Here is a 25,119-nt window from a genome sequence, read left to right as displayed (position 1 = left end):
CGAGTGGACTTTACAGATCTATTGGCTGAGCCCTGAAGGTCATGGGCAAAAATCAGTTGCGTACACATATTTATACACATTCAAAGCGCGTCCTCATATTCTTCGCGAATGCGAACAGCGCCATTTTGTTTCAAGTTGTTGACCTGCCCGTTCAATCCTATATTCAATCAACAATACACGATTACATGTGATGGAAAGTTGGAGAAGGAGACCGTGAAATATTTATCCAGAGAAAGATTTGTGAACGCCTCATCACTTACTGGATTATGCCCCAAACTACCATAAAAATATCCACAGAATCAGTCAGAATTCACAGTTAAAAATTGTAAACCATGCAAGTTAATACCCTTGAACTGATCACGATGAAACGAAAAAATTTCCAGTCTTGACTTTTCTCAAAATGAAGTCCTTTTCACTTCTTACGACGTTTAGAAGTACTTGTACTTGGCTCTACATGTTATTAGTTTAACAAAATACTAAATTTTCATGTCAACATTAAAAGTATAAAACTAGAATGAACATAAAAGAGAAATTGAATTGACCATGTCGTACTACATGCCCGGCGGGTGTAACTAAACTTGTACATCTATCTAGATCTAGAGAAAACGGCTAAATGTTGCAGTGTGATTGCAGGATAGCCACGTCTCCTTTACCACGGACTTAAAAAGAATTTTTTTATTGCCCTTAAAGATTTTTTGAATGCCCAAGATACACCAGAATAATATGATTTAAACAGCGTTCTCACCGTGCGAATACCGCATTTGATTTATCGCCCTTTAAAAAAGTATGTTCAAATATTAAATTTCAGAACGTCAGTTAAGGAGCCACGATAGTGTAATGGGAAGACAGTTTCTTCTCACCTGAACATGCGGGGTTCAAATCTGATTATGACTTCTTCTTTTTTTCTTTTTTTTTTAACCCGAAACTTTATAATAACAAATACAGAACACATTTTAACGATTAGATTATTTTTTTAAGTGTATCACAAGTGAGTCTTGAAGGCCTTGCCTCTCTTGCGTATATTTTTTTATTTGCAGATCTAAGCGCGTGCAGCACTGATTTTGAATCTACACAGAGAGGAATTTGACCGTAATCATTTCTATGAAAATCTAGAATGTGAATCAAAGTCATGAGTATGGCCACGAGGTCAGCAGTAAAGACTGTAAATTGTTTGTACAATTACAAGTGGTACATTTTCTCATGGTTCAATTCCGGATTTCCAAAAGCTGCTCCCGTTTTGCCATTATCAAGAACCGAATCACCTGTATACATTTTTTGATATTATTACTATTTCTATATTTATTTTCCATAATCATGAGAGCATGCAAAGCTCTTTAATATATTAGTCGATTTATTTTTCGAGATTTGTGTAGTCTATAACAAAGTTGGGTTTTCTCAATTCCCACGATGGTGTGGTTGAGAATGGCGGTTCTCTCTCTCCCTCTCTTTCTCGATGCGCACTTCCACTGTCCATTCCTTGGCAACTTTGAACACAGTTACGTTAGCACAGTTAGCATTGTTTCGGGGCTTGTCACTGATCTTGTTCTGTGTGTTATGGTTGCCGTTGTGAGGCCACACATTGAACTAGCGGGTATCAAGTTTCCCCCACCAATCCTCCCCCTTCCTCCCACTCCAAATCTCGCCACCTGGGACCCCCCCCCCCCACCCCCCCACCAAATCTCGCCACCTGGGACCCCCCCTCCCACCAAATCTCGCCACCTGGGACCCCCCCCTCCCACCCCAAATCTCGCTCACCTTGGACAGAGAGAAAGAGAAAGAAAGATCAGAGAGAGAGGCAGCAATGTGGTTTTGTGGTGCTTAGGATAATCAAAACAAAGCGGTGGTTCATGCCGAAGAGAGAGAGAGAGAGAGAGAGAGAGTCAGACCCAATGATAAGGATTTCAGCCTTGCTTTTATTTCCCATCTGTCCTAACCAATCTACATTCACTACATTTTATACACAAATATACCTACACGGAGGAGGGGGATGTAGTCCAGGACAGATACAAAAATGGTCAAAATGTCTGCAACAAAACCGTTCTTTTCATGATAAAATAGAATAAATCATACTGATCACGCTGATATAAACTTGACCGCTGTAGGTGGGCGGGAACATGATTAGATTTTGATTTTTAATAATTATTTCTCACACATTTAGCCATGAGAGAGCGCCTTACAAAGATCCGCAAGGCATGAGCAAGCGAGGGTTACGCAAGCGCGGTATAAGGGGTCGCCAGAGGAAAGCGTTTAGCGCGGTACAGTACTTGTGGCTGACAGCTGCCGCGCTGATGTTATCCTATACCTCCGTTAGTAGGTCACTGCGGCAGATGACAGATACCGTACAGAAAATAAGGAAACAAAATTTTTAATTTCATCTATTACATACTACATTGGTAGAAAACACAAGTTTGCTTTTATGAATGTTTTACAGTTTCTTACCAGTCCTCACATTTCATAAAGAATGAAATCGGTATTATACCGACTGCAAAGGTGAATTTACGAAGGCAGCACGGGATCATTTAGTTCGCAGGAACAATTATGTTGACATTTTATGCAATGCACAACTTGGAAAACCTTCATGCTCTGCTTACTAACGTATAGTATATGAATAACTCAATACCTGTTAACTAGGTTTGTTTCAATGAACATTGTCGAAGCACTGTCCAGACAATTAATTCAGAAAGCATGGAAGGCAGATGATGGCAAAATCGACCAACATCATGTCTTGATGTAAAAAGAACGGTATGAAATATATATATTTTTCTTTGGAAATGAAGCGGTATTTGCAAATGTGGCTCACGAACCCTGCCGCAGTAGACACGTCGGGTTAGCATGGGAAAGAAAATGTATCTGGCTGGAGTATGAAGGTGGCAAAATGAAGTGCAGCAGATAGTCATGAAGAGCAAAGACTGCCTGGAAAATGAAAATGGGTCAGTCTCCAGAACTTTGTTGGAAATGGGGGTCTCTCAGTCTGATTCAGTATAAACATGTGTTTAGAATGATTATTCAAATTTTTCACATGTTATCAGGATTGCAATTCATTAGAGAAATGTCTGTCCCCCGACCCCCTCCGGCCCCTGCACCCACGTCCACCCCGGCCTCCTCTCTCTCGCTCTCTGTCTCTCCCTCCCTCTCTCTCACCTTGTCTAAGTGTTTATCTCCCCCCCCCCCCTACGTCCCCCCCCCCCCGTCCCTCCCTCCCCCCTGTCTCTCTCTCTTTCTCTCTCAACAGTCTTTGCTGAAGAAAATGAATTTCATTTCGTGTTACATTACCCTGCCTTAAATGACCTTAGGCTACAGTTAATTCGACAATATTATACACATCCATCTCTGTTTCGACTTTCCTTGCTAATGTTATCAACAAACAAAACCATTATAAAACAGTTCGCTATATACCTGTGTAAGTCATTAAAAATCCGCAGTTTGTTATGTGGCTAATTGTGCTTTTTGTGTGTGAATGTGCATTGCTAGAATTGTAGTTAAATGTTTTGTTCCACATTATTCTGGAATGTGACAATTTGTGTTCACTGATTCCCCATCATGAGGGGCCATGGCCTTTATTGAACAAAGCTGCTCGTTGGTTCGTTCGTTCTCAACATTTTCTCCTATCTCTCTTTCTTCGTATCTCTTCCTTACCATCATCCTTCCCTCTCTTCAATTAACCCCCCACCCCCACCCCACCCCCGAAAACAGTATGGCTGCCTACATGGCGGGGTAAAAACGGTCATACACGTAAAAGACCACTCGTGTACATACGAGTGAACGTGGGAGTTGCAGCCAACGAACGAAGAAGAAGAAGAATTAAAAAGATCTCCCCAAAAAGGGGGAAGTAAAAATTAAGAGAAAAAGAAAGAAGAAAAAAACTAACAGCCAGATTAAAAAACAATGACACCACGGTGACCTCTTGACGTCACGCCGTGACAGGAGGATGAGCCGTGGCATTTATAATCATCTCCCTAACGTGGGTCTGCCGGCCCAGACTTGTCCACTAGTGGCTGCAACGCCCAGTGCTGGAATTCGCGTGCTGCGCATTTGAATGCGTCTCATTGTGAAGATATGCATAGGCTTCACTAGCATCATACTGCATGCTGGTCACAGACTGGGATTTAAAAAAATTTTAAAAAATTGTGGGGGTGGAGGGGGGGGGGGAATGAAGGGAGTAATAAATGATTCTGCCACTGGTTCGTCAAGGTATGCGCGTCATTACTCAACCCCCCTTCCCGGTTTGTATGTTAATTTGCATTTTTGGAGTATTCTTGATGTGATGTAAAAATAAACAAAGAAACTTCTTATTCTACTGCGTTCGTTGGCGTCTTTTCTCTAGGTTCACTCCTACGTGCTAGCTGGATTTTATGTGAAAAACCGTATTTACCCCCCCTCCCTCACCCCCCCCCCCCGGTCCGCCATGTAGGCAGCCATACTCCGTTTTCGGGGACCAGCTGGTCTGCACATATGAGGACCTGGGAGATCGTGAAAAACAAAGAAAGAAATCTCTCTTGAAAACCGAATATTCAGACAAAGAACTTAGTGTATTCGGAAGAATACTACTTTGAATACATTTAGAAACAATGTATTAATCGAAAATTGACATGTTATATAGAAAACGGGGAAAAAAAACGAAAAAACAACAACCAACAAAAAAACCGAAAGAAAAAAAAGGGTTTTAGTTGGGGTTTTTTGTGGGTTTTTTTTTTCCAATGAAGAAGGCGTGTGAAAGCACCAAAAGAAAACAAGGGGGAAAAAATACCCGTTCTGGTGCTCCATGACCTGCATGCAGCTGAGACCACAAGAAAGAAATCTCCACCGTTGAAACACCAGGTGCGCCGAAACCGGTGATCAAACTCAGGAAACTCGAGCGAGAATACAGCGCTCTAACAACCCGTCAACAACGAAACAAAAACATACTCAAAGAACTGGCAAAGAAGAATGTGTGGAACAGCTCCGTGTCTCTGTCTGTATCTCTGTCTCTTTTCTGTCTCTGTCTCTGTCCCTCTCCCCTCCCTACATCCGTCTCTCGGCAATATTCACATTAAATTTTCTTCCCCTCCACTCCGTGTGTGTGGCAGAGTGAACGTCCACGCCTTGTGGACACTACTCATTACGTGTTTGTTTTATTATTTTTTTTAGGGGAATAATTGTGGATATTGTCCATCTCTCTGTCTCTGTCTCTGTCTGTCTTTCTCCCTCCCTCTCTCCCTCCCTCCCTCTCTCTCTCTAAAGCATATAATTTGTTATATGATTTGGATGTAAGGGGTAAGAAAACTGGGTATCAATGGTGAGAATTAAGTCATATGAAATGGGATTTGGTTATGTGTGGTTACAGCAGGGAGTAGGGGATAGAAATGGATTTATCCGTACATTTCGAAATAGATTAATTGATTGTAGATGGCAAGTATGGTCATACCACATTCAAGATAGTGATCGATTTGGGTTTTATAAGCAGTTTATTTCTATGCAGTCGGATTTCCGATCTCTCTCTTCATCGTTATCGTTATAGTAAAGTGAATGATCACGATATTATTTGTCCCTTGTGCAGATGTGCTGAAGAAAATGAACTTCACTTCGTGTTACGTTGCCCTGCCTTAAATAACCTTAGGCTACAGTTAATTCCACAAAAATATCATAGACATCCGTCTCTGTTTCGACTTTCCTAGCTAATGTCATCAGCAAAAGAAAACATTGTAAAACAGTTCGCTATATACCAGTATAAGGCATTCAAAATCCGCAGTTTGATATGTGATTAATTGTGCTTTTTGTGTGTGCATGTGCATTGCTAGATTTGTAGTTAAATGTTTTCTGTTCCACATTGTCCTGGAACGTGACTAAAAATAATTTTGTGTTCACTGATCCCCTCCATGATGGGCCACGGCCTTTATTGAATAAAAAATGTTCGTTTGTTCGTTCGTTCGTTCGTTCTCTCTCTCTCTCTCTCTCTCTGTGTCTCTCTCTCTGTCTCTCTCTCTCAGTCGAAGCCTTGATGTCTTTGTTTTCCATGAAGATGGGGATGAAGCGTCAAACCAGTCATGGTTTAACTTTTAACCTGAAAAGTACTAATTTGCGCTGGGTGTGGAAGTGTATTTTTGTTTGTATTTGTATTTCTTTTTATCACAACAGATTTCTCTGTGTGAAATTCGGGCTGCTCTCCCCAGGGAGAGCGCGTCGCTATACTACAGCGCCACCCATTTTTTTGTATTTTTTGCTGCGTGCAGTTTTATTTGTTTTTCCTATCCAAGTGGATTTTTCTACACAATTTTGCCAGGAACAACCTTTTTGTTGCCGTGGGTTCTTTTACGTGCGCTAAGTGCATGCTGCACACGGGACCTCGGTTTATCGTTTCATCCGAATGACTAGCGTCCAGACCACCACTCAAGGTCTAGTGGAGGGGGAGAAAATATCGGCGGCTGAGCCGTGATTCGAACCAGTGCGATCAGATTCTCTCTCGCTTCCTAGGCGGACGCGTTACCTCTAGGCCATCACACGGGATGGGATATGATTTGATTTGGTACGGATACTTATATAGCGCATATCCTCTATCGGAGACCAAGCTCTAAGCGCTTTACAAATTCGGGGTCATTTACACAACAGGCTGCCTACCTGGTTAGAGCTGACTGACGGCTACCATTGGGCGCTCATCATTCGTTTCCTGTGTCATTCAATTACATTTCAGGTACGCACACATACACACCCAGACAGACATGTAACATTTTTACGTGCATGACCGTTTTGTTTATTCACCCCGCCATGTAGGCGGCCATACTCCGTTTTCGTATGCTGGGTATGTTCTTGTTTCCATAACCCACCGAATGCTGACGTGGATTACAGGATCTTTAACGTGCGTATTTGATCCATGCGTATTAATTTTAATCTTCTGCGTGCGTTTACAAACGAAGGAAGCACTAGCAGGTCTGCACCTGGGAGATCGGAAAAAATATCCACCCTTTACCCACCAGGCGTCCTTACCGAGATTCGAACCTGGGACCCTGAGACTGAAAGTCCAATGCTATAACCACTGGCTATTGCGCCCGTCACTGGGTGTAGGAGTGCGGGACGTGAGTTTTCTAATCATTCATTGACGCCCATGTCAGCCATTATATGTGTGTATATAAATAATATAAAGGCCGAGGTGTAACACATTAGAAGCAGTTATATGTTCAAAACATTTAAACATTATCAAGCTGCTGTGTCACTTTTCCAACTCTCGTGCATACATTTTAAACATGGCGTGAGTCTCTCCCCACCCCCACCCCCTCTCTCTCTCGAAACATCTGCATAATACCGCGTAAACATAACATAAAACACATCAGTAAAACCGCAGTTACATCTGTTCTCTTCAGAGATGAATGTTATAATTATTGTTATGACTTTTTAAGAATTTTAAGAGGAGTATGTTACCCCAAGGGTGCCCCCCCCCCGCCCCCCACCCCCCACCCCCCCTCGTTGAGTCTGACAGAACTGTGAAAACGATATGAATATTTTTCTTATTAAGGTGGAAGAGGAGGAGGAGAAGAAGAAGAAGAAGAGGCGCGCGCGCGAGTGTGTGTGTGTGTACGCGTGTGTGTGTGTGTACGTGTTTGTGTGTGTGTGTGTGTGTGTGTGTGTGTGTGTGTGTGTGTGTGTGTGTGTGTGTGTGTGTGTGTTCATACAAAAGGGGAAAATGTGAGAATAGCTTGTCCCTTTGTTTCGCATGGTGGCTGGTGTGAGTTGAATTCGGTGTGACAGTGACAAAGCCGTGCAGCCATCACACCAATTGTGCATGGTGACGTCGCAACATATATCATCACGAGCCTGCTACAGCGCCATTTCCCCCACCCCACCCCACCCCCACTCCCCCAACCCTATCCCCTCTTCCCTTCTTGCACCACCACCCTCTCTTCCTTTCCTTCTCCCTCCCCCCACCTCACTCCTCCCATTGTCTGGTGATTTAAAAGATGCATTGTGTCCATGACCTTTGGGTGGCCGAGAACTGTTGTACCCTCAACAACAACTCAACAGGATTTCAGTGAACAACCAAATTAAGTTGTTCTATCAATGGACTGTCTTGAAAATATGATACAGAGAGAGAGAGAGAGAGAGACAGAGACAGAGACAGAGAACATAGAAATCTGACACCGAGGTACAGAGACAGAGAGACAAGGACAAAGAGAGGAGTGAAAATGTTGACTGGACTATTTGCCGACCGAAATCAGTTCCGTTACTCCCAACATGTGGTATGGTTTTACGAGAATCAAAGAAAAGAAAAAAAAGGAGAGGGGGGGTGGGGGGGGGGGGGAATAGCAATATTGCAAGAAATAGCTTTATGAGACATATCAAAAAAATGTAAAAAAAAAAAAAAAAAAAAAAGTAAAAAATAAAATCCATCTGCATTGTCTGCTGTCTTCCTTATCTTCATCAGTCATCGTAGAGAGACAAGTTCCCAAAAGAAAAATCAAATGAAACAAAGACTGAATAAACTGTAAGGTAGACAAGAATACGTGAAGTTGGAAACGTCCCTTGAAATTATTGCGAACAGACAATTATAGGCTTCTCGCTTTGAATACGCGCGCGCGCGCGCTCACACACACACACACACACACACACACACACACACACACACACACACACACACACACACACACACACACACACACACACTATGACTGAGTACTGCCTTTTTTTTCCTTCGTTTTTCTCTCTCTCTTTTTTTTTATCATTTTTATTTTTTTATAGTTTTGTTCTTCTTCGTTCGTGGGCTGCAGCTCCCATGTTCACTCGAACGTACACGAATGGGCTTATTTTACGTGTATGACTGTTTTTACTCCGCCATGTAGGCAGCCATACTCCGTTTCGGGGGTGGATTAGTTTTGTTCAAAGATAACTATTTAAAGAACGTTTTGCCTAAGATTCTCCAGAGGTTTTCAGCGCTTCAGAGACAGCTTTGTAATAACATCTATCTGTCTCCATCACAACACATATCGTACAGTCACCATACTTTCAGACCGAGACGTGTCAATTCGATGATTTGTCAAACAAACAAACAAAAAAAACCCAAAACAAACAAACAATAGTTTGGTGTCTGTTAATGCATATTTTTTCACGTAATCAAACGACTTTTTCATATATGTTAACAGAACATTTACTTGTGTTAGTATTAAATCAGACCAGCAAAGAAAAAGATATGTATGGAGAGAGAGAGACAGTCAGAGACAGAGACAAAGAGAGAATGGGTCGGATGACTTCATATTGTAAAAGTTTGTTTGTTTTTTAAAGTGTGCTATCAAATAATGCACGCGAATCTGTTGGGAACTAGTTTTTTTATAACAGAAATCAACTTCCTGTTTTCCTTGCATTACGACAGGCTGCTGTCAGTCAAAAACTACAAACAACAAATGAAAAACAAAGAATGAAAACACAACAAAAATATAATACAAATTCGAGATACGATCATTTCAAGTCCAGCGAAGTCAAAATCAGTTCGGATATCAGAAAAAAAAAAAATGGGAATGAACACGAGATTGGGAGCTAGGGACGGAGGAAGGGTGTTGGTGGTGGCAGAGGCCGAGTGACAAGGACCGAGACCGAGATTTACTCCCCCTTGTAGCCATAAAAGAGACTGGCGGCGAGAGAAGTGCATTTAAAAAGAGGGGCCAGGCCAACGCGACGCGGGAGAGAAGAGAGTTGGGGGACCAGGCTAACTGGTCATCAAGTGCGCTGGACAGATGCAGTGAAAGAAGAAAGTGGGGAGACGAGGAAGAAGGAAAGAACGAAAGAGAGCACAGCCCCTGTCTTGTTGCTTGTCGTCTGCTTTCTGCTCGTGTGTCTGACTTTGCCGGATTGAAATCGTGATTTAGAGATTGGAACTTGGTAGTCGTTTAACTTTATTCATGAAAACAAAATTCTTTGAATATTCTGCGGTTTCCACCTGCCACTGCACTTAGACGCAGCAAACCACTTATCTGCACAGAATACAAGATTTTTGCTCAGATCAGCTGGCGGCATATCTAGAAAGATTCTACAGTAGTCCAAATGTGTAATTTTTCATTTTGAGAGACATATCCGAAATTTTGAGGTTTATGATACTAAATAAAAAGACTAGTAATTGTCGTCCGATCTTTCGTGTTGTCAGTTCAGTTCTGTTAGAGGAAAGAAGAAAACACCAGTCAAGGGAACTACTCGAATGCACGAAAGCCCTGCATTCTGAGGCTGGTCACACATCGTTCACAACTAATCACAGCGTCCCGGAAGAAATCTGGTAAGGATAAAAGTCATTGTCTCTGTTTTCCACTGCCTGTTCTGTGTATGTACTTATGTGTCGAAGCCTGCTCCTTGCAATGACGATTTCGAAAGTAACATAATCAAAACAACCGGAATGCTCATATAAGTCATTACATCTACTTTGATCATGTAATCGCAACAGCACCAATAATTATATATAATAATGAGTTGAATTGTAACTTGACATTTGGTCGTATGCACGTATCAGCCACTCTGCCTCGAACAGTGGTCAAATTAAGCTTCAGAATATTCCCGTGATTGTCAAAGAAGCAAACAACTGCTCTGATTTTGTTTTGTTTCTGTTGTTGTTTTCGAGCAAAACACCTTCCCGCTTACTTTCCGATCTTTTCAAACTTTCTAGAATGTGAAACAGTAGACGTTCGCCCGATCACTCATAGTTCTCTAAGCATTTGTATAACCGAGGCTAAATTGTAGCGCATCCGCAGTTCCAAACAGTGTAATGTTTCTCTTCTCTCTTTGGTGGATCATTATCGGAATCCGCTTGTTCGTCAAGGAAATCACGAGAGAATAATATTGATTATTATTATTATCGTCATTATTATCATATAGAAGAAAATGATAAATTATGATAAAGATAAGTAATTAGAGAAAACATAAATGAATAGATACTATTCGAACAAATAATGAAAGCAATAAATAAAAGGAAGCTTGAGAAAGCGAAAAGAATATTAAGCACAAAAACGTATTTGGTTAACTTTCTCCATTTACCACATTTTCGTCGTTTATGCGATTGGGGGAGGGGGATCTGGAGGGGGGGGGGGAGGTGTACATTGAGTGAATGTAATCTTTTCTCGTACATAACATGCCCATGTGCATGTGCAACATGCCATGCTTTATTTCGAATGGAAAACATTGTCTACATAAAGAATATATCTATTTGTAACACACTGTTTTGTCATTAAAACAGCATGCATATTAATGTGTACATGAAACATTTCAATGTAGTTTAGTATCCGTATCAGTATCAGTAGCTTAAGGAGGCGTCTCTGCGTTCGGTCAAATCCATATACGCTACACCATTAGATTAGATGCCTGACCAGCAGCGTAACCCAATGCGCTTAGTCAGGTCTTGAAAAATAAAATAACATAAAATAAAATGATTTTTTTTATATAGTTTATATACAATGAAATGACAGTGTCACATAAGAATTGTGCAAGGAGAGAGAGAGAGAGAGAGAGAGTGTAAATCAAACTATAACATAACTGCATTTATGTCATCACAGTGGAAAGGCTTAAAAAGAAAAGAACCACGAATTTAAATCGCTTCAAGTTTATTTGCAGAAAAACTAGAAAAGTAAAAGATGACGACGTCACACACACACACACACATACACACACACACACACACACACGCACGCACCCACGCACGCACACACACACACACACACACACACACACACATATATATATATATATGTCTACATACATTTTTATATATATATACTTTGGGTGCCCAGGATTCGAGCTTTAGATCTTTGAATGCGGGTTTGTTATCATGTGGATAATTTCCCTGCAGGACCAATAGTCTGTTGTGACTGTAATGCATGGACAGCTCGGGTATCAGTGTCTGATTGTCTGTCACTCTGTGTCTCTGTCTGCCTGTCTCTCTGTACTTTATGTGCAACTTCGCGCGCACGTATGCATCTGAAAGAGAAAAAGTGTGTGTGTGTTGTGCGTGTGTGTGTGAGAGAGAGAGAGGGGGGGGAGAGAGAGAGAGAGAGTGTGTGTGTGTGTGTGTCCAGTTTGTGTGTGCGTGCCCGGTGTGTGTGTGTGTGTGTGTGTGTGTGTGTGTGTGTGTGTGTGTCCCTTTTGTAGTTCTGTAGACAAAAGGTTGTCGTATACGAACATACATCAGTAAGATAATAGGCTATCCGCAAGTGGCAGGCCAAATAATAACTTCCTATTTTTAAATTTGTTTTTCTGTATCTTGCAGACTCTTCAGGTCACGATGATTGCCTTCGTCCTTTCTGTTCTGGCACTACTGTCCTCTGTAAGAGGTGAGAAACAAGGGAAACACTTATAGAATATGTCATAAAATAATTGTTGATAGGTGTCTCTTGCTGCTTTTTGCCGTGTGTGAATTCAAAGAGGGGGCGCGAGAGAGCGTTACGTATTAAAAGTTCGGTAGGAATGGTTTCTTTATGTTCCCCATGTTGCATATTTGAGTACTCTTTTGTGAAGAATAAAAACATGACAAGTATGTTTTTGTCTATAGCAATCTTTGTCTTTCTGTACGTCTGTCGCCTGTCTGTATATCTTTATCTCTATCTGTCTACCTGTCCATCAATCAGTCGTCTCTTGTTCCCGTTCGGATTCCTTCTTTTCTTTCTTCCTTTTTTCCCTTCCTTCCGTTCTCTGTCTGTCTGTCTCTATTTCTGTCTCTCTCTCTCTCTCTCTCTCTCTCTCTCTCTCTCTCTCTCTCACTCTGTGTGTGTGTGTGTGTGTGTGTGTGTGTGTGTGTTGTTGAGACACTGTTTTAATCTCACTCTTTCTTATCGCGAGCGTATGTTGAGATGTTAGCTGTGAAACACCCAGTAAAACACAAATGCTGAATTTTTCTTCCATAGTGAGCTCAGTAATATGCATCTTAACGCGCTAAATATTTCTGAAAGTATTGCCAATTCAAATAATCCGCATCAGCGGTTCAAAGAAAAGTTGACTCAATATTTCTGTAAGGCATGTTCTTTGCTTTCAGTGATTTATGGACTCTTGCCAATTTCTGTCTGTAAAAACACGTGGGTTACAAATGTTCGCCAGAACCTAAGCTCACATGGATTTTCTTTTGCATGGGGCAACCAAGGTGTCCAGTGCATTTCAAGGTTCACAAAACCTTTCGAAGAGTTATCGATTGCACATGACAGGACTGGCATAATCATATGTATATTTTAGTGACGAACTTGCTCAGTACTGTTTTTTTCACGTGAATGAAAGAGCCATAACCTGTATTCAGAATCAGCATATTTATTATTATATTAAATCTGCATTGAAAACGAAAATTTGCATATTCCTGATCATCAGAAAATGAACGCGAACAAAATTATCTGTCGCTTTGAAACATGGCCAAAGAAGATGAGATCCTTTTTTCCCCTTTAAAAAAAAATTATCCTGCTATACTTGACTGTAGATTGAGGCAAAGTGAACACACACGGAGTTACAAAACTTCTCTGCACACGCACCCCGCGTATCACTCACACCCGCACTCACATAATCGCATTGTGTTCTCGGGTGGTTGTCCAAAATGAAATGCGCGTGATATAAAAGAGTCGTGTATTCCAGGTCTGTGCTACAGCCCAGTGCTGCGCGGGTTCGCCCCAGATGTGATCTTGCCATCCGTGCTGAGTTCGGAAATCCGCTGCCCACCCCCCCACGTCTTCGACTACTTTGTCTGCATGTGCGTTGGTAAGTATGAATATGGTCAGCTGGAGAGAGGAAGCGACAAGGCTCGGGGGAGGGAGAGAGGAGTCAGGGTGCAAGGAGAACTTGAACGATTCGTGGCTTAAAAGCCGGCCATGCCGTCACCTTGCTCTCTGAGCTGAAAAGGGTCATCGGTCTTGTTGAAGATATGAGCTAATGTGTGTGTGAAGGGTGAGGGCGGCGTGTCATCACCAATTTCGGGAGGCGTCCGCTATATCTCGTGTGCGAAACAATTTTTGAAGCCAGCTGAGCGCTTGGCTACATCTCCTCCCATGTCCGCGATAGTTCATTAATTAAAAGTAATTCTTGTGATCAGACTTAGCTGAGCATCAAACAAGAACTAATGAGCAGGTAAAGGGAGATAATTGGCGTATAACTGATAGCAGAGTGAAATTTTGGAGTGACATTCTTAGGAACAACACCCTACTTCTATATTCAAAGTGGCATTAGCCAGGTTAAGTTATGGGTTTGAACTTAGTCAAATGCATCTCAAGTTAACTTTGAAGAGTTTGATATAAAGAAGGGGTCCCAATTTGGTAAATAAAATGTGAAGTTAGAAAGCATTTTGTGCCCATCAATCTATGTATACATCAACACTGTCAGATATACATGTAAAATAGCGTAACAGCATAAATTATGAGAGCATGTTCATAGACATACTTTGCATTGCTAAGACCTTGTGACAAGCTAGATCACAGATTAAGCAAGAAGAGAATAAAAATATATATATATAAAACATGAATTGTGCAGAAATGTCTGAAATGAGAACAAAATTCTCTCTCTCTCTCTCTCTCTGGTGTTCCTCCCTTATTTCCAGCTCTGTTTTTGAGATGGTGTTTGCCCCACTTAATTATTCTGTGTATGTGTGTGTGTGTGTGTGTGTGTGCGCGCGCGCGCTAGAGCCAAGAGCGTGTGTAAAACGTGTTATTTATGAGAAAACGGTTGCTTCATTCGTTGATTTGTTATCCAGTCTTGTCGTTAATGGTGACTGTACTGCTATTGGGTCTCCACGTTAAACAAAACAAAAACCGTGCGTCATTTGACTAAAGAACGACACAGCCGACCTCAGTGACGTAGGTATAACGTCAGGCACACGTGACTTTTACAACTTATTTTTTTGTTCACTCAGTACAAACTCGGTTTTGAATAAAAGACATGTGAGAGAGAAGAGCAGTTAAAGCAGAGTACGTTGAACCCCCCCTCGCCATCCGTCCCCCACTTCCCCTCCTCCACACCTGCCCCCATCTCCACCCTGCGGGATGTCAGGAGAGCCTTTTCAGTGGGAGCAGAGGTGGTCGTTGTCACTTTTATTGCCGTAGAAGATTATGGTGATGAGATTCACGGAGGCTGTCGTGGTCTGCGTTTTCACGTGTTCGCGTCACGGGACAGCCTGTCCTCTGGCTGAAGACTGGCGAGCGAGGTTCAGGTTGACAGTTCCAGCTTTGACGACGGGGGTGCAAGTTAGAGAGCAAGAGGAAAGGAAGGTTATTCCCTTTCTTATATGTGTGTGTGGGGGGGGGTTTGCATTTTTCTTACACGCACACACGCACGCACGCACATACACACAATATATATATATATATAGAGAGAGAGAGAGAGAGAGATAGATATATAATGTGTTATTTTGATGATCTAGTCAACCAGTGGGGAATAGCATCTCTTTGTAGATCGAGGTAAAGGTTATATATTTTCCCTGTATCAGTCCTTGTTTGAGAAAGCTCAGTTTATGACACAGCTGTTACTCGTGCCGCACGAGCACTTTTGACGTCCCAAATAGCGTTTTGGATCCCAAAGCATAAAGCGCAAAGATAAAATATGTTGCTGCATCTGTTACTCTTCCCCCCCTTTTTTTTTTTTTTGCTGTTTGCAGTGATTTTTTTTTGTTATTTTCTTCCTGTTTCTGTCAACCTCCACGGACAACTTTGGAAAATCATTGGACTGCGATTTTTCCTGCAAAGATCAGCAAAAGTGCTCCTGATACGTACAGCCTACAATAAGTGCTGTGTCTCGTTCATAATGTTGTGAGCTGGTTCACTGACTCATTTACCTGGGACGGGAAGAGAAAAGCGATGTTACCAACAAAAGCTAGTTGTGCATTGTTCAGCCCAACTTCATAGTTCACTGTCATTGCTGCTTCCGTTTGACAAGTCAACAAGCCGGGGGAGGGACGGGGCGGGGGTTGGGGGTTGGGGGGCGCAACTGGAGATATTTCAGGCATAAGAAACAGCTTTCTCGATGAAACAAAGCAAGGTCACATCTAGACCTACAGTGCACCCCAGCCCCCAGGAGTGATGTGGACTAGTCTTAAAATGGTTTTGATGTGTACTGAACTAATCTTTACATGTTCCCGATTTAAAAAAAATAAAAAAAAGAAAAAAAGAAAAAGAAGACAAACAAAAGATAAATAAAGGTGCGCTAGAGTTGTAGTCCTTGGCTTAATGGTACGGTCTCGCGCCCAGATCAACGAAATAAAAATAAGCTCAATTTCAAGCATACGCAACTCACGGTTATATAAGATATACCAGCACACATTATGTATTTTGTTTTTGATAAAACCTCTTGTGCTGGATTAATTATACAAAGATGAAATATCTTTTCTTTTTTTTTTTTTTTACATTCTTTTATGATTTAAACTTGTATCGGCCTACGCCCTTCTGTGACTGAAACAAAGTCAAATAGTATCGAATGTTTCAAAGTTATATTTGTACAGGGCTTCTAGGAGTCTTTTGGGAATTATCCCATTAACTTTGAGTGAAATTTTTACCCTTTGGCCTTTGGGTTCGTACACCCTGATGCAGCTATGAAGTGTCACCAAGCCTTGCGATTGAAAGAGTGTGTGAAGATATTAAATTTCTGTGTATTCAATCCAAAACGGAAAATGAAACACATAATATGCGCTGGTTTCTTTTATGAAAGTAGGATTTGTGATGGTTTGGAGTTGAGCTTGATTTCGTTGACCAGGGCGTGAGAGGGTCCCCCTATGTACCAAGGTCTGTAACTCTAGTGCATCTATATTGTTTGATTAGGAATGATTTATTAAAAAATAAAATAGATAAATAAAAAAGAAAGAAAAGAAAATTTCAGCACATACTGAAGAACATTGACTAGTCCACATCAAAAAGTGGGTGGGATACATAACAGGTCCATCACCCACGCGGAATATTAGGGAGAATTCAAGCGGTCCCGTTTTCTGTCTTTGAAGGGTTAATAAACGAATATTGAAATAGTTGAACATTGATTTCACAAGACATTAAATTTTACCAAGTGTAGTGTCATAACTGTAGGAGCGGTGATGGCGAGGGGGTGAGGAAGGGAGAGTGCTGCGAATTGAGCGGAACTTCTATGCATTTTGAGGGATCACTTTCCACTAACTTGTTCCAGTCATCCCAACTGACCCCGTAGTTTACTCAACTACATGAGATGCCTTGCGCCGAAAAACCTCCACAATGATATTCATACCTCTTGCTGGGGGATGTTCCCACGACGTCCTAAACGTAGGACAGTGATGCTAATCACTGTATCAAGAGTGGTGGTTGTACACGAACGTGTTGGTTCAGTGAGAATGGAGTGAGAAAGAGACTCGAAGGGATCCGTTGCCAGACAATTGAGGGATTGGTTCCCGCAACCTAGAATAAAGCATTTCTCACTTGATGTGGGCTAAAAAAAACCAAAAAAACAAAAAAACACAACACAACAAAACAACCTTTTATTGAGCACTAAGGTTGGTTAGTAAAAGTACGTGTTATATTTAGTATATATAACATAAGATAAGATAGAATAACTTTATTATCTCCAACTGGAGAAATTTGGTCAGGTGCATTATCACAACATAGACAAGTAAACAACATGGGGACCATAACTGTAAAAGCCAACAACAGCCCCTACAAATATTACGAAGATACAAATGTAAAAAATATCACATACATCGTTTCATACATATATCCACACACTGCAGGTAATAACTAGTGTTCTTAATGTAAAAACAGAAAGAATTAAGAAACATTATTTGAATATAATTATAAACATAGCCTACTATACTGCACATTGATCATAATAGACAGATAAGAATAAAGATGAATTGCGGAAAACCACAACCAGATAATCAGCACACATCCGCACCCCCACCCCCACCCCACACACACGGATATTATTGGTTTTATTGGCATTCTAAACGGAGTTTAGAAAATAGAATAGAAATATACTTTTAAGCAGACCGCAATTGCATGTTTATTAATTTGTCATTTTACGGACTAATAGTAATATGAATCTTATCATCATTCGTAAAGCCTATGCTGAATGGTCGGACATTGGTGAAGTCTGTGTGTGTGTGTGTGTGTGTGTGTGTGTGTGTGTGTGTGTGTGTGTGTGTGTTCATCTCATTTGTGTTACGAGCGCAAGTCAAGTCATCGTCAATTAGCATGCAGGAAACTTCTCCCTCACAATGGAGTAGTTGTTGTCTGTCAGGAAGGGGAAGAGGCGGAGGTGGGTAGGGCGGAGGGGAGCGGGGTGGGGGAGGGGGGTGCTGGGGGGTGGTTGGTTGGGGAGATGGGATGTGTGATGGGAGGAGGGGGGGTGTATATTATAACTTGTTTGTATCCCACGCAGCAAGACGACCGACAAGACTTACGGGAACGAGGTAAGAGGGGTGGGGGGTGAGGGAAGAGGTGCAACAGGGTGGAGGCATATATGTCCCCCTACCCTTGCCGACCCCTAACCCCTTCGCCCCCAAACCCTCCCGCCCTTTCGGTCATCCCGCTTTGGGTTCTGGAGCCAGCTGCATTGCTTGGTTCTAACTTTTTGACAGTTACATGTGACTAAATGCCTACGTTGACGGAACTACGCCATTGGTCAGTTCCACACAACACACAGTTAGTAGCGGGTTACGACCATACTAGGCTTTTCTGTCCGAGCAATGCAACTGGCTCCAGAACAGGGTAAAGGTTGCAGCGGTGTCGGACGTGTTTCATATACTTAGCATACTTACACTCGTCACCCTAATCGTTTTACACACACACATGCACATACAAACGCACACGCGCGCGCTTATACAGGCACACACAGAGACACACAGAGACACGTGCAGACACACACACACATATACACACACAAGCGCACAGAAACACACACACACACACACACACACACACACACACACACACACACAAACAAACACACACTATTGATTTTGCTTGATGTGCATACCCATGCAAATGACTGTTCACCACAACTCTCGCACTGTGTGCAGATGCCAGTGTGGTGAAGGTCCGGGTGCCGACAGAGGGACGGACCAGCCTTAGCCTGAGTCGTCTCAACAAACCGCGCGTCCCGTCCAACCCCCCCTTCCGCCTGGCCTCCCCGATCGTGGGTCTTCCCGACATGCACGTGCCGGGAACGGTCCGCAGGTGGCCGGCGGTCACGTCCCTGCAGCTGACCCCGTCACGGCCTAGCCTGGCCGGGCGGGTGGTGCCCGTGCTCAACCCCTACGGCTCCTTCAACATGCCGGTCAAGGCCAAGCTGGTGAAGGAGGCGGGGCAGGTCCAGGTCCCCGAAGTCCCGCTGGCCAACCCCAAGGAGCAGGAGCTCCTGGACAAGGTCCGCTGGAGGAAGCAGCTGGAGAGAGAGGCCGCTGCCGTGGCTGCAGTGGAACTGGCCGCTGCCGCCTCAGCCTCAGCCGTGCCCGTGTCTCCGGCAGTGAGCGTCGGCCAGTCCACGTTGGACTTGCTCATGAGGGACACGCTCAGACGCATTCTTTATGGCTACTAGCACAATTTTCTTCATGCTTTATGTGTACATAGTTCATAAATGGCGACTGTGTTAACCTGCTTGTTGAAACATTTAGCATGGGTTTTTAGTAAAAGTAATGTTCACACAGCTGAAAGACAAGAAGCCATGTTTTGTCAATAGATATCGGCTTTTCTATTCTCCCTTTCTGTAGAAAATACTGGGATATGATATGAAAGCACCAGAGAAACACTAATCATTTAGAGTTCTAGATAGCTGTTCTTTCCCAGCTTATCGATCTTTGATTATCTCAGGATCTGTCAGGAAGTTTATTCACTCAATGCGCACACCTTAGAGAGAAGGCGTTTGTTGTGATGTGACGTTACGAGAACCTGCTGCAAAAATAAAACAAAATCTTGTCTGATACCAGGACTGATACCCTATCGTAATTTTTTTTGTGGGGGGGGGGGTTATTTTTCTGATTTTTTGTCTGGTTCTGTCGTGTTTCGTGATTCCGTGATCTTCATGCTTAGTGTCTGAACAATGGCCGCAGGTATGTCGAAAGCTTGTGACAGAATAGCTCAGTGGACTTTGAAGTACGTGGCATATTTAAACGTAAACGACAAATCTATCAGTATAACACAAGTTAATCTGATAATACTGATGTGTACTGTATTGTGAGTGGCAGAATTACTAAACAGTTGTACGCTATGATAATGAGGTATCGACAGCATGATCAATACAATGGGGTATTTGCATTTTCGATGTATTTTGTTTGGTTGGTTGGACATAACAGATGCAAGCACGCTGCAAGATGACTGGTGAGGCCTATCTCAGACAGGAATAATCTACCACAGTGTCCGCAGGGGAACATAAGATCTGGGTTGGGTGTTGGGTCCTTTCGTAGTATCCTCCTCTCAAGTGCTCTGACCCATAGTGTGGTATCGAACTTAGAAACAGCATCTTTTGCAGTTTTTCTCCAGGCATCGCTGTAAGCTGCGAGTTCAGACCACTGACTTTGTGAAATGCTGCAGGAGATCAGGGACTCCCAGTGAGAGTCCTTGAGAGAATCCATGTAGCGCCTCCGGGGATCACCCGTAGTACGGTAGCCAGTTGATGGTACCCTCTGAAGCACGAGCTTTGGGAATCTGTAGTATTTCATTCTTGAGACATGCCAAGCCCAGGGCAGGTGGGTCCCGAGCAGCATTGTCTTGATGTGGGTAGTACCTGACGTTTCAAGAACAGCATTGTCTTGATGTGGGTAGTACCTGACGTTTCAAGAACCTAGACAGTTGTGACGACCTCGGTCAAGTAGATGTTTAGGATAGTACAAAGGCAGCGTTGGTGGAAGCGTTCCAAGAAGCGGAAGCGATGGCGATATGTGACCCAAGACTCGGCAGCGTAGAGCAGCTTAACTTTTATCATCCCTTATCAAAACACTGGGGTCTTGGTTCATTTCATTTCCAGGCAATGCAGGCATATGGAGAATGTGGCAACTTGGGTATTTCGTTTCAGGTGGTTTAAACAATCCTGCAAGTTTGCTAAAATGAATTTCATCTGCTTAATCTATTAACATTTGATGTACAGGAATAATGAACGGTATCTACGTATGAAAGTGCTGTATCAGTGTATCATATAGGCATGGTTTTACATACAATATTGAATGGATGAAAAAATGAAATATAATTACTGGTGATTTGTTGACATCTAGTCAGAGTATTAGTTTTCACATTATCACTTATGCAAGGCTACTATTTTTTTAAGAGTATTATTAATATGCCCATAGCTTTTGCAGATTCTTAAAAACATCCCAAGACGCAATTTATGGACTCAGAATGATTTTTTTTCTGTTGTTTTGAACTACAGAGCTGGAAATGCTGAACTGAAGAATTCTGCACAGCTGACAATTAAGTAATGCCAGTTGATAATTCAGTAATGCCGGCTGTGTGGTATTTTGTTTTGGTCAGAACCGTTTTCGTTGTAAAAGTCAAGCTTCTCTTCTCTGGGTCACAACACTAACGGGTTCAAGTGGGTTTCTTCTATAGAACTTAATTAGTCAGGGTTTTCAGTGAATTGCCATGTTTTTAAGATGGATTCGGCCTGTGTGTGTGTGTGTCTGAGAGAGAGAGAGAGGGAGAGAGAGGTCCGAAAGACACGATGCCTGCACAGACCACTACGAATACATATTTCTGTGCCATTTTGGGGTTGAACCTGTCAGTTTGTTAGAGCTCCACTCTCTCTCTCTCTCTCTCTCTCTCTCTCTCTCTCTCTGTGTGTGTGTGTGTGTCCAATGTTACAGAATTACACTTTTGAATATATCATTAAATCGTATTAGTCTCACGCGTTTTCAAAAGACACGAACAATGCTGTTGCAGTGGTCAGTGGATTGTGGGTTTTTACAAATAATTAAAGTGCATTTGCTAATTTTTTAAAGGATGTTTGTGTTCATTTGTTTCCCAATGGGTATGAGTTATTAGGCTACAAAATCTTCAGTCGCAAGCACTCCCACTGATATTTCCCTTGAGAATTATGTTTGTATGAGTGGTCAACAGATTGTCTGGATGGCAAAATGATTGCAGTGAAAACATCCTAAATTGTGAAGATACGAAATCGAACTAAAAAATAAACAGCAAAACATGTAGAATTCTTATAAACCAGCACACTTGATCTTGCAACGAACGTTACCACTTCGCACAGCGAACTGGGGTTAATTATTTCCCCTGGACTGCTGCTATTTTTGTTCTGTGCGAATGGGTCTCGGCCTGCGCTTTCTACGTGTTCACAACCTTATCATCAGTGAAACATTGACTGGAACTCACAATGTTTCTTGAAATCTGTGCACATGTTACGTCTCTCTGTTGCTGTCAATGTATCTCACAAACTGAACTTAGTAGCTTACACAGTCAAACTTCTTACAAAGACGTGGGCGTTGTGCAACTGTTCTCATGCAGATATTAGCTTCAACCAGAGAGAGAATGCGCGCACGCGCAATCACACACACGCGCGCATACACACACAAAACACACACACGTGTCCGCTCCCACGTGCACTTCAAGCGCGCGCACACACACACACAACACACACACACGCACGCACGCGCACGCGCGCGCAGAGGTTAAAAATGAAACACACGGTATATGATGAGCATACAAATATGTCATGCAGCACAGCAAAATAAACGCGGAGCTATAATAAAATGTAAAGCCATTTATAATTACTGTTGTCCATCAGACAGCGCGTCGGGGGTTGAGTAGCATGACAATGAGACGTTAATAGTTCTGCACTGACGGTGTGCACGAATAACCAGTGAATCAGTAACAGCGTGGGTGGGTGTGCACGAGCGCCGGCGCACGCGCGCGTGTTTGTTTGAGAGAGAGAGAGTCAAGAAAAGGTCAAGCATAATGTTTAGTTTGTGGTATTCTTCCGCTTTCATAAGTTTTAAATCTACTCATTATTCATTTGTTTGTCAATTGCATTCTTTATGTGCTTTGTGAAAAATGAAAGGATTTTATTTCATTAAGTCTCTCTTCACACACGAACACACACACACACACACATACGCGCGCATGCATACACGCACATGCGCGTGCGTGCACGCACACGCACACAAAAGGCAGCTATCCATCAGTTCTTGTGGAAAACTGGACACACACACAACAAAGAAACAAGTTACTTTTTTTTACGAATGGGGTACTTTTTAAACTCTATCATGGACAAGACCTATCCTATCCAGGTTTCATGCTGTGTATCTTTTGGGAACCAGATTCATAACCCTTATTTGTAGCAGTGGTTTACACATATAACCGTTCAAGTCTGTAGTGCTATTGATTCTGCTGCTGCTAAAAAAAAAAAAAAAAATTTTTTTTAAATTGATAAAGAGAGAGAGTTAGTTTAAAATATTTTTTTTCTTCTTGAGAAACAAACGGAGAAAAGGGAGACAGATAGACGAAGGATGGAGATAGACACACTAATATATAACTATGGTATGCAGAAAAAAGAAATATCCAATCACAGAGATAATGTACTGCGATATGTCATGATGTGTCATATAACGGGTGTCCCGTAAAATTGTTAAAACTGAAATCTGTCACACTAAGACTTAAAAAAAAAAAAAGAAAGAAAAGAAAAAAGAAAGAAAAAAAAAAGCAACAACAACAGCAACAAAAGTATCATATCAACAGAATGACGCGAGCTGTGAAGTAAGTGACTAGTCACCAGCACAGCCAGGCACGCACTGACGACGGCTCAGCAGCTGGCTCGCACACTCAGCAGGAATTCTGAGATGGCGCTATCTCGCTATAAATAGATACAGCCTAACTCTTCACAGTGCCGAACAAAATGATTCGCTTTTGGCGGCAGCTTCGTTATAACCGGCGTGATCGCCGGCTGGGGACCCCAAAACAGTTTCGTTATAAGTGGCATTTCGTTGCATCAGACTTGGTTTCATCCGACGTATTTTTTAGTCATGTAAAGAAGGATTTTTGCCTGGACCAACATGTTTGCATCGTTATTTCCTACATTCGTTACATCCGACTTGGTTATAAGCAGCTTCGAAGTGTACAGTGAGGTATACTGATCCGCTCATAACAATATGCTCTTTACGGCGCCCTCTTCCCGCCTCCATCCTGCATCCTACCATACTCCGCTATCTCTTTCTCCCTCAGTCCCTACATCAGTCTCTATCAATGTCTGTCTCAGTTGTCTGCTGTTTGACCTCCTCTGCGGTGTCTCTCCATATCCTATATCTCTGTCTGTCTGTCTCTCTCTCTCTCTCTCTCTCTCTCTCTCTCTCTCTTTATCTATTTGTAATAGATGTAGATTAGAAAGGACAGACTGGAAGAATAGGCAATGCCTAAAATCTTAATCCTTGAATAAAAACGTTTTGAGTTCTGAGTTCTCTCTCTTATGGGGCCAATGCCTTAAATGAATAAGATATCTCAGTCTTAGTCTCCATCTCTCTCTCTCTCTCTTCCTGTGAACGTGCTTCACATTGTTATGATAATATTATCCACAATTTCAAATTGATTACTATTGATTATTGCGTTTACGCCAGTCTGCCGGTCTGTCTCTACATCGTCTGTCTACCTGTCTCTCTATTTCTCCACCCAGTCTTTCTTCTTCTTCTTTGTTGTTGTTGTTGCTTTCTCCGCTATTCTCCATTACTGTATCATTTGTACATGTACTATGCATAATTATGATTATTGATGTACATAATTATGTGATGTGCATGCTTACTTCTGTGTGTGTGTGTGTGTGTGTGTGTGTGTGTGTGTGTGTGTGTGTGTGTGTGTGTGTGTGTGTGTGTGTGTGAAGAATTTGCTTTGGTGCATGCATTTTTTCTTACCCCCACCCCACCACCACATGTTTTCTTTTTTTTTTTTTTTTTTTTTTTTTTTTTTTTTTTTTTTTTTTTGGTCAAGTTTGCCCAGAGGGCCGGATGTAAAAAAGCAACCATGCTTATTCCCTTACCCTCATGAAATAAAATTTCGTTCATTCGTTCGTTCCCTCCCTCTCTCTCTCTCCCCTTAGTATATCCCCCTCTGCCCCCGTCTCTGTTTGTCTCCTGCTCTTCTCTCTCCCCCTGTTTTACATCTCTAAAGGGAAAAGGCTACAGGAGAGAAAAGGAGAGAAAAACAAACAAACAAACAAACAAAAGAACAAAACAAAACAACAACAACAAAAAACAAAAACAAAAAAAAAGAGACAGAAATG

The 25,119-nt window shown here is 42.2% G+C and overlaps 1 protein-coding gene across 2 annotated transcripts; it reads left to right on the top strand.

Moving 5' to 3' along the window:
- Positions 1–9,650: 9,650 nt before the first annotated feature.
- On the top strand, positions 9,651–21,830 carry LOC143279341 (uncharacterized). Of its 2 annotated transcripts, XR_013054867.1 has the most exons (5): positions 9,651–10,228; positions 12,206–12,269; positions 13,549–13,671; positions 18,932–19,960; positions 20,612–21,830. XR_013054867.1 is itself a non-coding variant. In XM_076583362.1 (4 exons), the coding sequence occupies exons 2-4, from the start codon at positions 12,221–12,223 to the stop codon at positions 19,447–19,449; spliced, it is 690 nt and encodes a 229-aa protein (XP_076439477.1). In that variant the 5' UTR covers positions 9,651–10,228; positions 12,206–12,220; the 3' UTR covers positions 19,450–21,830. The 2 variants fall into 2 exon arrangements, 1 of the variants encoding a protein (XP_076439477.1); XM_076583362.1 differs by having other exon boundaries at positions 18,932–21,830.
- Positions 21,831–25,119: the final 3,289 nt, after the last annotated feature.

The sequence above is a fragment of the Babylonia areolata genome, chromosome 2 (genome assembly GCF_041734735.1).
Source record: "Babylonia areolata isolate BAREFJ2019XMU chromosome 2, ASM4173473v1, whole genome shotgun sequence".
NCBI classification, from domain to species: domain Eukaryota; kingdom Metazoa; phylum Mollusca; class Gastropoda; order Neogastropoda; family Buccinidae; genus Babylonia; species Babylonia areolata.
Note: the sequence above shows the minus strand (reverse complement) of the source record. Positions and strands in the feature narration are given on the sequence as shown.

Bases quoted from the DNA above. Each gene is read 5' to 3' on its own strand.
- LOC143279341 (XM_076583362.1), top strand. From the start codon at position 12,221: ATGATTGCCTTCGTCCTTTCTGTTCTGGCACTACTGTCCTCTGTAAGA. The intron at 12,270-13,548 runs GTGAGAAACAAG...CGTGTATTCCAG, and splicing joins ACTACTGTCCTCTGTAAGAG to GTCTGTGCTACAGCCCAGTG. The intron at 13,672-18,931 runs GTAAGTATGAAT...CACTGTGTGCAG, and splicing joins CTTTGTCTGCATGTGCGTTG to ATGCCAGTGTGGTGAAGGTC.